The sequence below is a fragment of the Curcuma longa genome, chromosome 4 (assembly GCF_044706935.1).
Source record: "Curcuma longa cultivar G26 ecotype Majalengka, Jawa Barat chromosome 4, ITB_CL_G26_1.1, whole genome shotgun sequence".
Lineage (NCBI taxonomy): Eukaryota > Viridiplantae > Streptophyta > Magnoliopsida > Zingiberales > Zingiberaceae > Curcuma > Curcuma longa.
This window is the reverse complement of record NC_133864.1, coordinates 10,949,851-10,965,626: the sequence shown is the minus strand read 5'-3', so window position 1 is coordinate 10,965,626 and position 15,776 is coordinate 10,949,851. Positions and strand designations below refer to the sequence as shown.

At 36.0% G+C, this 15,776-nt stretch overlaps 2 protein-coding genes across 2 annotated transcripts; one reads left to right on the top strand and one right to left on the bottom strand.

Annotated features, from left to right (window-relative positions):
* Positions 1 to 567: 567 nt before the first annotated feature.
* Positions 568 to 8,287, bottom strand: LOC141828174 (tubulin-folding cofactor B). The gene is made up of 8 exons (XM_074715547.1): positions 8,130 to 8,287; positions 7,898 to 8,049; positions 6,512 to 6,630; positions 5,827 to 5,888; positions 5,596 to 5,637; positions 2,819 to 2,952; positions 1,980 to 2,049; positions 568 to 829 (listed from the first exon to the last, which is right to left on the bottom strand). Exons 1-8 carry the CDS (start codon positions 8,229 to 8,231, stop codon positions 782 to 784), a joined length of 729 nt encoding a protein of 242 aa, XP_074571648.1. The 5' UTR covers positions 8,232 to 8,287; the 3' UTR covers positions 568 to 781.
* Positions 8,288 to 8,818: 531 nt separating this feature from the next.
* On the top strand, positions 8,819 to 15,369 carry LOC141826860 (putative methyltransferase PMT26). Its single transcript, XM_074714178.1, has 9 exons — positions 8,819 to 8,945; positions 9,653 to 10,719; positions 10,801 to 10,950; positions 11,471 to 11,741; positions 11,816 to 11,926; positions 12,331 to 12,505; positions 12,609 to 12,881; positions 13,466 to 13,660; positions 14,912 to 15,369. Exons 2-9 carry the CDS (start codon positions 9,694 to 9,696, stop codon positions 15,108 to 15,110), a joined length of 2,400 nt encoding a protein of 799 aa, XP_074570279.1. The 5' UTR covers positions 8,819 to 8,945; positions 9,653 to 9,693; the 3' UTR covers positions 15,111 to 15,369.
* Positions 15,370 to 15,776: the final 407 nt, after the last annotated feature.

Here is a 15,776-nt window from a genome sequence, read left to right as displayed (position 1 = left end):
TACATTTTTATATTATTTGATTATTTTATCATGAAAAAGCTAAATATTAATTTCTACGATATATATAGAAATTACATGTTAATTTTTATAACGTATAAAAATTAATTAGTAGTTTCTATAATAATAATTTTATATTATTTTAATTTTATTTTTTTAAATGATAATTTAATTAAAATAATATTTTAACAAATAAAATAAATAACATAATCATTTCAATTATAATTTACATGAGTAAAAATTAACATATAATTTTTATATGTAATAAATATTTATTAACTTCTACAACATATAAAAATTAATAATTACTACAAAAGTGTAAGGATGAAGATAATTCAAGTAATTGCTGCTCATTTGATTTTAATGAAAATAGAATATTCATCACTTTAATTTAATTGGAAAGTAGAACGCCATTTTGATTTTTGCTCAAAATTATTTTCTACTAAACAAACTTGCCGTGTTGAATATCATGGTAATGCCATCTCTTGATCAGTTTGCAGATGAAATAACATCAAGAACCAACAAAAAAAAAATGTAGAATGCTCATTTAAAAAGCTTCATCCAAAAAAAAAAAAGTTTTTGTAGACACTTTTACCAACGCAATAAATTAGCTTTTACAGAGTGCAATCAGCAATCAAGAAACATAATTGAGTACAAACCTTCCAACACATTGTAAGGCAATAGTGAAGAGATTCATCTTCGAATAACCAAAATAACTATAGCATGAGGATCGACGAAGGCAGATGCAGAAGTAAAATGAAATGAAACTGTTGAAAACTCCGTTTCATATTTCTTCGTCATCGAAAGGATCCTTCTCGGGGTAATCTCCAACCTGAATGTCAAAATTTTGTTAGTATACCTTCTTTTTCGACAACTTATTCCATTCAACCATAAAAGTCCACTGTTGCATAATATTATTTTGATAATGAGGAAAAATTTCTTTTTCCCTTTGTATACAATCATTCATATACAATCTGTAGCATGCCCAATTTCTTGTTTCCTAAGCATATTTCCATTTTCATTATTTACAAAACTGTTATATTCGACCGGTATGAACTCTGCAACTCGACTATTTCAACTGGATTTCAGCAGGGTGATACTTAGTGGTGGTTACTAAAACCTTGTTCTAGAAAATTTCCTTAGTCTACTTTTATGCGACTTGCATACCAAGAAAACGCCTATGGTTCATAACAAGACTACTGGTATATGCCCACTGGGTGTGCCAATCCAGTGGTTGGAGCAGCTTCTTCATCTGTAAGGGCGAGAAGAACGGAAGGAGAAGAAAGACTGCCCGAAGGACTGGATACCTGATGCAAAAAAAAAAAAGTACTGATTCATCTAGACAAGTGGGATCACTAGGTTGACATAACTCACAATGATGCAAAGTACAAAGAGCATCAAAGTGCCTTAGTGAGCATCACATAGCCTTGTTTATCACACTAGTGCCAGTCATTTACTCTACCATGGTTCCTTCACTAAGTCCATCTTTTACCAAGACAACTTTATATAAGAATCTATATTTCAATGTCATAATCTAATAATCTCTTGGTGTAGGATTAAAGTTCCCATGAGATTTTCAAGAGCTCCAACAGCTCTCTTCTCCTTTCTTGTTCATGTTTTAAAAAATTCTTTGTAAATATAAGCATTTAGAGGATTAAGAAGGTTGATGCTTAGTTTGAGTTATTAAATTGACAAATACTGCTTCCATCCAATGGTGAATATGTAAGAAACCGATTCAAGTTGCGGAGATAGCATATTTTGACTGGCAAAATACTTTAACCCAACCTTCTTGACAAGAGAAGGTCTTTCTTATGTCTAAATAACCTATTCAAAGTGGATTGTTCTAGTTCTAATTGTGGATATGGAATAACAAAGTTTGAATTGTTGTAGTTACAACTAAAAAATAAGCTCCTACACCAGACTCAGAGATCGAAGCCTTTTGTGCATAGAATATGTGATGGTATATCGGTAACACGAGTTACCTTGACTTTGTCGGGTCTAATCATAGCACCATGTTGTGGAGGGCAGTGGAAATAGCGATTACCTTTTACCCTGCAGTGTCCAAAAGAAGATACAAAAAGTCAAGATCAGATAATAATATACAAAAATTCCAAGACATTCTAAATATGCATGATCCAGTGCGTTTCAAAAATGTCAACTGCTATAACTACCTAAAAACACTAGAATGCTAATGAGGACCCCTAATTACCAAAGAAAAAGTGATCCTATCTGAACAAGAATATACACATTAACTGCAGAAAGGGCTAAACAATCAAATGGGACGAATATACTGGGTGATTAATATGGTCGGCTTTTGAGTGTGTATAAGTTATGCTCCGTATTTATATGGTAGGCGAATCAGCTGTTTGTCTCCAGGATTAGTCGGGCATATAGGTAACAATGGCTGTCAGGGAAAAGTTCTTCTGGGTGATTTATCATTTACATATCCTTGCAAGTTTCAAGGAAGATTAATAAACTACAGCCGCCGACTTAGCTAAAATTGCAGCAAAATCAACAATAGGAATGACACCTATCCTGTTCTACTTGCGATATGTCTAATTAGAATTTAGAGAACAAAAACCAAGTTGTCATTCATGAATCACATGATATATCAACTTCAAACAAATAGTGATTTTCTCCATTTCCAAAGTGAAGTAGAACTTTCAAATGGTTTTAAGCTAGTCTCTTCCCTATATGTTTTGTATCGCTTAAATGTGAGAATATAACTATAGCTTTCTGAAAACACATCGGCTTTGTGTAGGTCATTAATAGCAGCTAATAAAGTTTATTTCCATTATTAATAAAATAAAAGGTGACGTACAAGCCATCGTGCTTTCCTAGAGGTTCATCATACTGAATTCCAACCCAAAAACCTGGTCCTAGATCTTCAGCTCTTCCAACAAATTTGACAACCCCCCTTTTCTCCCCAGGATCAACTTGACATCTGTCCCCTACCTGTATAAAAAACAGAAAATTCATCAATGGAAGAAAATATTCTCCATCAAACCATTTTTTTAGCACAAAACTAAACAAGCGTAAGATTGGTGAAGGGGTACAACATTATAATCTCATAGGGCGGAATTAATCTCAAAAGAAAGCATAGAATTACAGGAAATCGAATCCTACTTGTTGTCTTGTAAGTTGTATCATTATACATTAGCTGTAATGCAACAATCCATATATGAACATGATTTTGCATACCTAATTAGATAGAAATATAAAATGGCATTAAGATAGATATGAAATCAACTGCTAAATCATACACAAAATGTCCCCTCAAACACCTGGAATTTCCACTAACACTTGATACATCTCAAAATAAATTTTCAGAAAGTAGATTTGCCAAGAATAGACCCGATATGATATGATTCTTCTGTAGAACCCCGTATTGGTGGGAGCTTCATGCACCGGACTGCCTTTTAGATTTGTCAAGAATCTAGTAATTTAGTATGTAAAATGCAATAAAAGGATGGATTGTCCTTCACTCTATATATCATTTAAGGCCAAATTGGCATCCAAATTTAATGATGTCTTGTTCAGTATTGACTTTGCCATCCTCAAATTATCAAACCAAAAATAGAAAAAAAAAAGAACAACTAAAGTGGCATTAAATTCACTCGTCTAGAAAACAAAATAAATTCAATGGTCAACATTGCTGCAGAATTAAACATTGCACTTGTCTTGAAACCATATTAATATTAACACATAACAACATTTCTACAGAAATAGACATGAACTATACAGATAACTTACATGTCCATCCTATGGAAATTCCTCTTTAAATTACACAAAAAAGTTTAAAGTTGGAAAAATCATTAGGAATACCTGTTAGGTAGCCCCTCTACCCTCATATAGATTACTATTATTGTTATTTTACCTTTTCACTCCTCAAGTTAATTTATTTTCAATTAAGCCCTTTCCTATATACAAGTAGTCTCTTTAATTTGCTTCTTGCTCTTCCAAGACATGAGATTGCCTCAAACTCTCACCATCATGTATCACTCACTATGTTCATTCAGAAAAGTCCATTAATGGAGCATGGCTAATTTATTTAAACAAACTCAAAATTGAGCTACTTGTAGGCTTATTTATGCCACTAATTATGTCTTGGATTCTTTTGCAAAATTGTTTATAAGTTTGCCAACTAACTTAGCGGAACAAAAAAAGGTCATTATGAATTGTGTCCAAACAATATGCTACAAAAGCATTGCTTAATAGTGAACACCAGTAAATTTCTGTATGAATTATGACTAGCCTAGGCTTGCTGGATTGGCAACAAGACTCTCTTGTGCACATTATATGTATGCAGATATCAGTTCAAAGAAAATACAATGTGCGTTTAGCACAAGTAAGGTCCCATACAACAATCATTAAGGTGAACAGTAATGCAGCTTACTATTAAAGATGTTTAGGTAGCAGAGATGTTCCTTTACCTTGAAAATAGTTCATTGCTACAATAGATCATATGCTTAAATTACTGAAGAAGGGAAGTAGGATCAGGGGAATATGACTTTTTGTTGTGTTGATAGTTTGTGCATAAAGATATTAAAATAAAATCTTGTTCTATTTGATTGAATTCACCTGCATGACAAATTTTAGCTCCAGGATGACAAAATCTACCACCAGGGCCTCCAGTGCTCATGACTTCCCTGGTTTATCCCATGACTTCAGATTTGGTTTTAGCAAAGAAAAAGAAAGAGAGAGGTGAAGAGAGAGATACGGAGGAAGCAACAATGGGAGGATGCAAGGGAGGAAGGCATTGTGTAAGAGTGCTTTTATGCATTGACGACCATGTAGTTGATCATGTGCACAATATTACTGGCAGGAAAAGTATGAGTTGTGGGGAAGCCTTTGTGGCACTGGATATCTGGATCAAGCAGCACACCTCCACAAACTTGGTTGTAAGTGCAGGTAGTTGCCTTCGTAGGGGGAGGTGTGCATGTCAGAGGTGAATACTATGAAGCTCTAGATGATTGTGGTATCAACACACATGATGAAGGAGCACATGTTATAGAGGCTGACTATACAGAGGTGAACGAAAGGCTGGGGGTAAGGGCTCCTACCTCTGATCGTTCATGTCATGCTTCTATTGAGAAGAGAATGCCTTTTGGGGTTAATATTAACCATCGCTTTGACCAGACAATACTAAAGGTGGGGGTAAGATAGAATGGTTTGAAGGGGGAAAAAAAAATTATTCCCTAAAAATCATCAAGATCTACCTGTATCTTTCTGAACTTTATCATACTTTTGATCACACAATGGTGTAGTTATAATCATGCAAAACCTTATTAAAGAATAGCTATAAAACATAGTAGGCAACCAGTTTCTCAAATGTTGTGATGGACATAACCACTTGTAAAATCACTTAGAATCCACATTGTAGTTGCATAATAATGAGCTTAGAAGGTGAAATTATATTTTGCATTCAATATTGAGTATTAGTGCATCTGGTTTTCATTGTGTTCCCTACATAAGAGATGCATATGAGATGCATATCTATCATATGCGACACATGCATGGAAATAATTTCCATATTCTCTGTAAAACATAAACATTATAACAAGTACATAATAGAAATGCTGAACAGCAGGAACTAACCTTGATATTTGCACATAGGTCTTCCATGTAATTCTCAGATAGCTAAGATAAAAAGAAACAAAAAACTTAGGTGAAGTATAAGTTGCATGCCAGATTAACTTTAAGAATTAATGGCAACATAATTTTCAGCCTAATTAGAGTGACAAAGAAGCTGAGGCCAAAGGAAAACCTGTCTACAACACAAAATTATTAATGAAGTATAGGAGGCACATAATAGAACACAAGACATACCTTTCCTTCTTTAGCCACTGGATTTTGAGTTGTGATTTTTTCTTTGAACTTCCTAAAGTTGTCTGAACAGAAAGAAAACAATCTACAGTCATGGTGAGAATACTGTTGAGAGATCAGATGGGAAAAGATAATCTTCTGGACCATGACAGGTATTTAAAAAGCAATTGATAGAATATGCAATTATCCAGCATTGAGCTCTCTACATAGTTGTAACGAGCATAAATAACAAATATGCTAAATAGTACAGATTCAATGGCAAAAGACCATAGTTAACTTATCTGTTAGTACCAACATCAATCCTCATACATACCAGCAGAGGAGCTATATTAATCCATATTCCCCTAACAATGCTGATAAAAAAATACTAAATGATTCAATTTACTTGGAAAACCTAGTTTTAAGTTGGTTGTTTAAGGCCTAAAAGGAAACTTCCAAACTTAACATTAAGGATCTATTCAAAACACAACAAAGTGATAGAATCTTGATATTGGCCCTAAAATAAGCAGTGACACGTGAAAAGCCATTTGACAGAACTCGTAGTTTATGTCAATGGGATTGGTAGTCCACTATTGTGCTAACAGTCTAGTGCTGTTAGCATACGTCTTAACTTGTATATGAGACCCACAAAAACAGGGTGAACAAGATACAGGAAGTCTTCCATAAGGAAATAAATGAAGATACTCACTATCAAGCTTATTGTAAGCTTCTTCAGAAATTTTATATTTCTCAACCAATGAAGTGTCTTCCAACCAGCCACCAGAGGTTACTGAAGAAGGATCAAGATCAATAATATGCAAACGGTACCTGAAAATGATCATTCACAATGAATTATTCAACATTCAACCAAGAGACTAAGGTAATGCAATTTCTTAAGTAAAACCAATTCTTGCAAGTTCCTGATATCATAAAACCCATATCATAGCATCAGTAACTTCAACAAAAGTACTGAATACTTGAAACTTGAGTAATGCATAAGCTTGAAGTAATACATACTACATAACAGGGCAACTAGTAAACATTTCCTCTGATCTTCTAGCAATATGCTCTTAAATACATTTTTAACTGAAACTTGAACAATTGGGAATCGGAAGAATGTAAACAGTGTGAAAAAGTTAAGGAATATGAGTTTACTCCATTCAGCTTCATCTTCAGCAAGTGATCGAATACAATGGCAAACGTTAAAAAGAAAAGAAATCCTTTATCCTTTTCAATGTGTGTATGCAACTACTCAGAATAATCGAAGAAGACAAATAGAATTCTGCTCTGGCCTTTTCAAACAATCAATATCCAATGGATTCATCAAATAAATTTCCTTCCTCGAGGTGTATCCTCCAAAACAACTAATGCCTATAGTAGCTAGCTGCATCCATGAATGCAACCTTTTCCCTTTACCTACATGACAACTTAGTCCTATTTAACATTAAAAAGGTACACAGAGCAAGGATGTGAGTTATCCCAAGGCTATCTAGGATGATTTGTGACCATTAACAACATTTATGGTTGGCTGGCTCCCGGAATCTTGATTCTGGATATAACCATAGCCACATCTTGGTAAGAATTGTGATTCGAAGTAGGTGGACTTTGCAATTTCAAGGTGTATGAGTTTAAGCCTAAACCACAACCTAGTCACTGGAAGAAATAAACACATAATTGACAATGATAACTGAAGTCAGGTATAATTTCTTAACAACATTTCGAAAACTCCCTGACTATGTTAACCGTCCTTCTTGCTGCCATGAAGGAAATGTTGGCCATTCCAATCATTTCGATATTCATCCTTCAATTTACGATTTTTTCTCTTTCTATGTCATCCCATTTTCAATCAAGGACAGTCAACATGTCACAAACTACTACAATTGATGATTCAAAACATTATTTAACCACAATGTCCTGCATTTATGCCATTACACTTCTTCACAAAAGAGTAGTCAAAAGAAAGGCAAGGAATAGAACACCAAATGAAATTTCACCAGCAGATCCGGAGTACCCAAAACTTGGCGATCAATAACACAGAAAGGATGCAAAGCAATTGCGAACCTAAACTAGGAAGAATAATGGCAAATGGACTGACCCGTCCTGAGGAGAGTAGAAGCCGAATGGCCTCGTAGCGTCGTTGAGGTCAGCGACTTTGGATCCCGTAGCGTCGTAGAGTTCGAGGAGCATGGAATCGACCGCAGTACCACACTTCTTCCACAACTTATCCTTGACGGATTCCACGGCCATCTAACAGTTGAATCGATAGCGAGTATGAGAAACAGCAAGATGTGAGTGAGTGAGTGGGGGCGGCCATGGCCATCAAAAACCTCGAGCGAGAAGCGGACGTCTGCTGAGAAGCTCTTGATGTTCGAGTGGGTGACTCTCACGAGCACCGAGTCGTCGCCTGGTAGCTGAAGACGGGAAGCCATTGCCGAGCTCTGGTACGCACTCCGCCGACGCCGCTGCCGCCGTCGTCTTCCTTCCTTCACCCTTTTGGAAAACTTGCATCAACATCCTTGAAAATATGAGAAATTGAACTGCAAAAAAGTTTGCATAAATATCCTTAACAATATGTGAAATTACACAGCAAACAAAGTAATTTTGATTTCTAAATAAAATCAGATCTTTTTAGTCAATTTACATTTCTACCCCTACTCAGAGATCTAGTCGGTGGAACGCCGCTTTCGATTCCGTTATATCGGGCACGTGCCCGTGATCCAGCCGTTCATCACGGCCGACATATATCGTGCATTTTGCAGTTTGAAATGATATCTGAGAATTTATAACGGGTTTTATGGTTTTACAGAACATTTGTCGGCCGGTCTTCAGATCCGCAGGGAATTGCGGATGCCGAATCACGACCTAAGACACGACGAAGTCACGATCTCGACCTGCTCAATCCATTGCCTTCCGTTTTCTTGCCGTAACTTAAGAGGTAGCTTAAGTCGTCACACGCGGCGGATCTCTATTTAACCTTCCGCCGCGACTCTTCGCTTCACTTCGCTCAGCGCTTGCTTCCGGTTTCAATCTCGACGCGAATCAGATCGCCGCCGGACGTCGTCGGCCGTAGAGGAGTACTATTCCAATTCCCTGCTTCGCTTTCCGTAGATCACGGACCTGGTGGTCCTGCCATTATTTTATAGGTTTGTCTCCAATAGAAAAGATTATTTTTTTTCGTTTTTACAATCTTTATGTTAGAATTTAGACGAGTTTTGGATGCGTCTTCGAGCTTCTTTTTTATTTCATCAATGTCGGTTTTCTTCAGATCTTGCGCGGAGCATAGGTTTGTTGATTCGAATGACGAGAATGTCTATATGAGAATGCCATTTCACTCTTATCTAGTATGAACTACGGATTGGTGTAGATCTAAAAACTAGATCTTAACTACTTGCTTCCTTTAAAATCAAAGATAGCTAAAGGATTTTCCTTTTGATGGTTGGAAATACTGCTATTACCGTGTTTCAGTTTCTATTTATATTAGGCCGATGAAGTGCAAAATTCTGAGATCTGAGTCTATGATTTTAGACATTGCAGCATCTTGATTGCCACTCCATTGTTTAATGTGAATTTTTTGATTAGTTTATGATGTTTCGATTCCTCTTTTGGTGTTAGAGACTAGTCTATGTTCAGAAAGGAGTACTCCTCTTGTCGCTAGTTTTTGTTTCAGTCTTTGTTCTTGATTTATACGTAATCTGCTAAAACAAAATGGAATTTTTTTGCTTTTTTTTTTTAGTTTAAATTACACATGATCCGTCTTCCACTCATGTGCAATATGGCTTAAAAAGTTTATTGTCTTGTTAATGTGCTGAAGAGATACCTTGTTCATTCGTTTTGTTTGATAATTACTTAGGACTATTACGTCAATGCTTGGATAAATCTATTTACACAAACATGCCATTTGTGGCAAGCTCAAGGATGGATAGCAGAAGGACATCCTCATATTGCTCAACGACTACAATTGTCGTATTTGTCGCCCTTGGCTTAGTAGCAGTGTGGATGATGACTTCCTCAATAGTTGTCCCTACAGCTATATCTGGTACACAATCTGACACTAATGAAAAAGTTTCCAGGTCTGATCCTACCTCTTTTAAAAGTCGTTCAGGAGACACTGTTGAAGAGTCAAGTGGTGATGATAATGACAATAATGTTGAAAATGAAGCCAACTCCTTTGCAGAGAAAACATCTGAGACACTGATAAACAAAGTAGAAGTTGAGAGTTCTCCAAAGGATAAAGAAGACAATAAAGATGAGTCAGGTGATGGTTCTAAAACTGAGTCCTTTAATGACATTAATGAAGAGGAAACAGGAGAAACAAACAAGGAGGATGTAGGTTTGGATCAGGAAAATAAAACAGGTGAAAAGGTTGATCCTAAAGACAAGAAAACAGAGGAAGAATCAAAGGAAGCTGAAAATGATGATGAAGAGAAGAAATCAAATCAAGATGAGATATCAGATGGTGGCAAAACTGAAGATGAAAAACATAGTACACTAGAGGAAAAATTGGACCAAGGAGGAACAAATACACAAGAGTTTGATGGGAACGAGGGGGATCAACTAAAGGCCACTGGTGGCAATGAGGACTTTCCATCCGGGGTTCAATCAGAACTTTTAAATGAAACCAATACCCAGGATGGTACATGGTCTACACAAGCTGCAGAATCAAAGAATGAGAAGGAGATGCAAAAGGGTTCTTCCTCTAAAGAAGAAAATTTAGATTCCAGTTGGAAGTTTTGTCAAGTTACTGCAGGAATAGATTATATTCCTTGTCTAGACAATGAAGCAGCTATTAAGATGCTTCATTTAACTGGACATTATGAACACAGGGAACGACATTGCCCTGAGGAGCCCCCGACCTGCCTTGTTCCGCTGCCTAATGGATATAGACCATCAATTAGGTGGCCCATGAGTAGGCAAAAGGTGTTTTTTGGCCATTGTCTTTTTGCCTTTTTTCCCTCTGCATTAAATTTCTTCTGTAGTAATCTTAGTGACTTTCTGTAGATATGGTACAACAATGTCCCTCATACCAAACTTGCAGAAGTGAAAGGACACCAAAATTGGGTGAAAGTTTCTGGAGAATATACTGAATTTCCAGGAGGTGGAACACAATTTATACATGGTGCACTTCATTATATTGATTTCATTCAAGAGGTAATAAAGATTTTGGGCAATTCTATTTCTTGAATTTGTGTTGGTTCTTTAATATGATACAATAGTGAAGCCTATTTCTTAACTGGGTGCTACCCCTTGTGGTTTGTCACATAGTGTCCAACCAATAGCAATATTTCCATTGATAGTCATGGTTGTTGATAACTTCTCTTGTTTTTTTTTGCTTCTGCAAGCACCTACCAATCTGTATGCTTATATAGAGAATTTCTAGGTTTGCACCTAGCTTAACTTATTCCTTGTAGACTACTGTAGTTAATTCATGTTTATTTCTTATTTTATCAAATTTGTTCATCATAAAAATCCTGAAGTAATTTCGGAGGTTGAAAGAATTCAATGTGAAAACTTGCCTTTGTTGTTTTCTTTTTCACATCCTGATATCTAGATTCTGATAGGACAGAATAATTTGTGATGGTCACTAGTTTTATTACAAAATCTAAAAAGTTTTTTGTTGGAAACACTCTAGAAACACTGAAAGATCCTTCCTTTTTGAGAATAAATGCAGTCTTTGCCTGATATAGCATGGGGACAACGCAGCCGTGTGGTTCTGGATGTTGGCTGTGGAGTGGCTAGCTTTGGTGGCTATCTCTTTGACAGAGATGTGCTTACTATGTCATTTGCACCCAAAGATGAGCACGAGGCTCAAGTCCAGTTTGCTCTAGAGAGGGGCATCCCAGCCATATCCGCAGTCATGGGTACTAAAAGACTGTCTTTTCCTAGTAAGGTCTTTGATGTTATTCATTGTGCCCGGTGTAGAGTGCCTTGGCATATTGAAGGTACTGCTTGTATTCAATATGAATTTTTTACTTTGATTTATGGGGTTGGATTGTTGATCTATTGGAGACTATAGGTGGCATGCTCTTGTTGGAGTTGAATCGGTTGCTGCGCCCTGGTGGTTACTTTGTCTGGTCTGCAACTCCAGTTTACCGAACAGATCCAGAAAATGTTGGGATATGGCAAGGTGCTAAATTTTAGTTAAAATAAATTTAATTGGAAGACAAATATTGTTTTAACAAATAACTTTGACAAAATGTTCATGGCTCTTTAACAGGTAAATGAATGTCTAAAAAATCAATCGACAAGATCTATATGCAGTTTTTTTTTATCTTGGCATAAACATAAACTTGGTATTCTTGTTTTGAGGGAAATTATTTTCAATCACGTCATGAGGAATCTTGTCCAAATATCAAAGTGTGAACTTCTCTTGTGATTGTGATTCCGTTCTTTTATATTAAAAGTTACTTTAATTGCCCTACAAGATGCTGCCATATATGAAGATAACCAAACAACTATTCTTCCTCTTGATGTATTACAAACTGAATTGGCTTAAATGGTACTAATCCTATTTTATTAAAATATTGCCAGCCATGACTGCATTGACAAAATCCATGTGCTGGGAGATGGTCAAGAAGACAAGTGATACACTCAACCAAGTTGGTTTAGCTATCTATAGAAAGCCTTCTGATAACAAATGCTATGAGCAAAGAACCAAAGATAATCCTCCACTCTGCCAAGCATCTGATGATCCAGATGCAGCTTGGTATGCTCTTTGCTTTGTTAGATGGACAGGGGGCACCAGTTGGCATGTTCTTTTTATCAAAATTATGTGCATCTTCAGTCTATTGACATCTTTTATCATACAGGAATATCACACTCCAAGCGTGCATGCACAAGTTGCCTGTAGATTTAACTAGCCGGGGGAAGAAGTGGCCAGAGCAGTGGCCCCTAAGGCTGGAGAAGGTACCTTACTGGCTAAATAATTCTCAACTTGGGGTTTATGGAAAACCTGCACCTGCAGACTTTACATCAGATTATGAGCATTGGAAACATGTCGTTAGGAAATCGTATGCCAGTGGAATGGGAATTAATTGGTCTACTGTGAGAAATGTCATGGACATGAGATCTGTATATGGAGGGTAAGTTGATACTAATGTCCGATCCAGTTTAGCTCTGATATAGATTATCTTTCCCTGCTACAACTTTCTATCTCCAAAAAAAGTAATTGTTGCTTCTTGATGCCAGATGCAACAAGAATTACAAAGTTTGCATAGTTTGTTTGCACTAAGATCTCTGAGCTTCTCTTAAATATTTCTTAGTTTCATTAAATATGAAGTTTCTTCTGCAATGCAGTTGCACGACAAGCAAGATTGAATCATGATCCCATATACATTTTGACATAACAGTCTAATTACATCTTAGTGGTTGTTCTGCATGGCCTCCATGTTGACTTGGTTGTTCATATCATTGGTTGCTAGATGTTGGATCTTCCTTCTCGAGGAAATGTGTTTATTATTTAACCTTTTCATTGTTAATTTTCATCTTCCTCTTCACATTTTGAGATTATTTCTTCTTTTCTTTTCTATTACTTGTTGCACTGACTATATATTGTAAAATGTCTCCTTTTTTGTTTAGCGAATCAAAATTCCTAATATTTTCCCATTCTTTTATATCATTATGCCTTCTAAAGCATCAGCATGCTTGTTTTTGTTGTTGTTTTCAGATTTGCTGCAGCTTTAAGAGATATGAAAGTTTGGGTGATGAATGTTGTCTCAATTGATTCACCAGATACACTTCCTATCATTTATGAACGGGGTCTATTCGGCATGTATCACGATTGGTGTGAATCTTTCAGCACCTATCCAAGATCATATGATCTTCTTCATGCAGACCATTTATTCTCAAAAACCAAGAACAGGTCAGTAAATGCCTCTTAGACTTCTATGATCCATCTATTACTTGATGCCATTTGAATTTGAAGCAGCATATACCATCCAGTAAGTAATATCACATAAGTCATAATTTCTGATCCTTAATTGAAAATTATTTAGCTGCGTCGGATGAAGGGAGGTAAATGGTATGGTAAATAGGACCTGTCAAAGTACTCGGTTAAAGATGGTCAACTCTTCATGAACTGCTTGGCGTTTGTTCAGCTTTTAACCACTTTGGATCGCTCATCACGATTGGGATGCCTCAGTTACTACCACATCTATGGCTTTAAATTGCTTCCAATCCTTCGTCATGCTATATGTCAATCGAGTAAATAAACATCACATCAACCGAGGTAGTCAACCTGTTAGTGATTTCTGCATTCTAGACACACCATGGTTGATCTACAGAGGATGGCTTGTGGCGATGGATTAGGCATCTACCTTGTTAGTGTTGATCTTATTAGTGATTTATTTGTTGTGTCAATATCAACTAGTGATGTTTGAGTGGCCTCAACCCCCTGTAACTGGTGTCAAAGCTGATCTTGTATCCTCACAAAGGATCTTTCTCATACCGATGCTGGAGAAATTTTCCTGTAACCTTATTGCCTTCCCAGTTTATTCTTTCCTTCGTAGGAAACACATCCTTATAGATATGATAGACAGAAAATTGTAGAGGCAGAAGTTTTAGATAGTAGGATTACCATCTTGTTGATATTTACTTTTGGTGGAAAACTCGATTAGTCTAGTGGAAGTAAGTTCTAAATAGCTATGACTAAGTTTTAGCCTAATTATGTATGGCGGTCATACTAAATATGTTCAAAGATGACCAATAGATTGTATATGTAGGAAAATGGAGACCAAAGAAAACATTGATCTTTTAATTTAATTAATTTGGATATTATAAGTGGCATATCCTTGTATAGAGATCAATAGATGGATAATATTTATGTAGCTAAACCAAAATAGTTGGAACTAACATGGCTTGATAATGACGACAATGATGATTATGTAACCTATTACTTTTGGTCAATTAGCTAACAATGTACAACCTTTACTAAAAAATCATATGTATCTTCTAACACCAACTTGTATCTTCTCGAGAAATCTTTTGTTTCTCACATCACTTATGTTTATGGATTTGTTAAGTACTTGAATTTGAGTTTTCCATCTGCTATTCCGACCACCACGATAACTCCCCTATTACTTCCATTGATGCCCGGGAATTTTTTGTGTTTCAGGTGTCAATTACTCCCGGTAATTGTCGAGGTAGACCGGATATTGAGACCACAAGGAAACTTGATTGTGAGAGATCATGTTGATATCATCAGTGAAATAGAAAGCATTCTCAAGTCTCTTCACTGGGAGATCCGGCTGACATATTCCAAGGACAACGAAGGCTTGTTATGCGCACAAAAGACGATGTGGCGGCCAAATTAAACGACAAGCAAGCCAACGAGCTTTAGGTATCTTCTCTGATAGCATAGCGAGTGCAAAAATTTCTTGCCAAAGCTGGTATAGATATGTATTTGAGTCTATATTATGATGTCTTTGTTTCATGTTCCAGAAGCTTGGACTGCATCGTAAGTTACTAATTCATTTGTGTGAGAGGAAAAGAGAATCTTGAATCAATTTTGTGTGAATCTAATTGTCTTTATTTTCGATATATTCTTTGCTAGCTTTAGGCGATGGATACTCTATGTTGTTGGATCTCTACCTTGAGCAATGTCTTAAGTTGATATGAAAACATATAATTGCTTTTTCTCGATCGATCCACATTTGTTAGCTTCGAGTACACCTACAAGCATAGGCAGCATGATGCCAAGCAGCTGCTCGAGGCAGCTGCCGATGAGAATAGACCAAAAACTAATACAAAGATATATTAATTTATAGAAGCTAAAAATAAATAAATAATAAAAATTATACCTATTACAATTTCATAAATCATTCGAAATTAACTATCTTACAACTTTTATTAAAAATAATTTATAAAAGCATTAAATCTTATATGACCTGGTAAGCCCTAAAATTCAATTATATAAATCTAAAGAATTAAAATGACTAGAGCATGTTAAAATGCGAATCTTGTGGAACTATGACTAATGG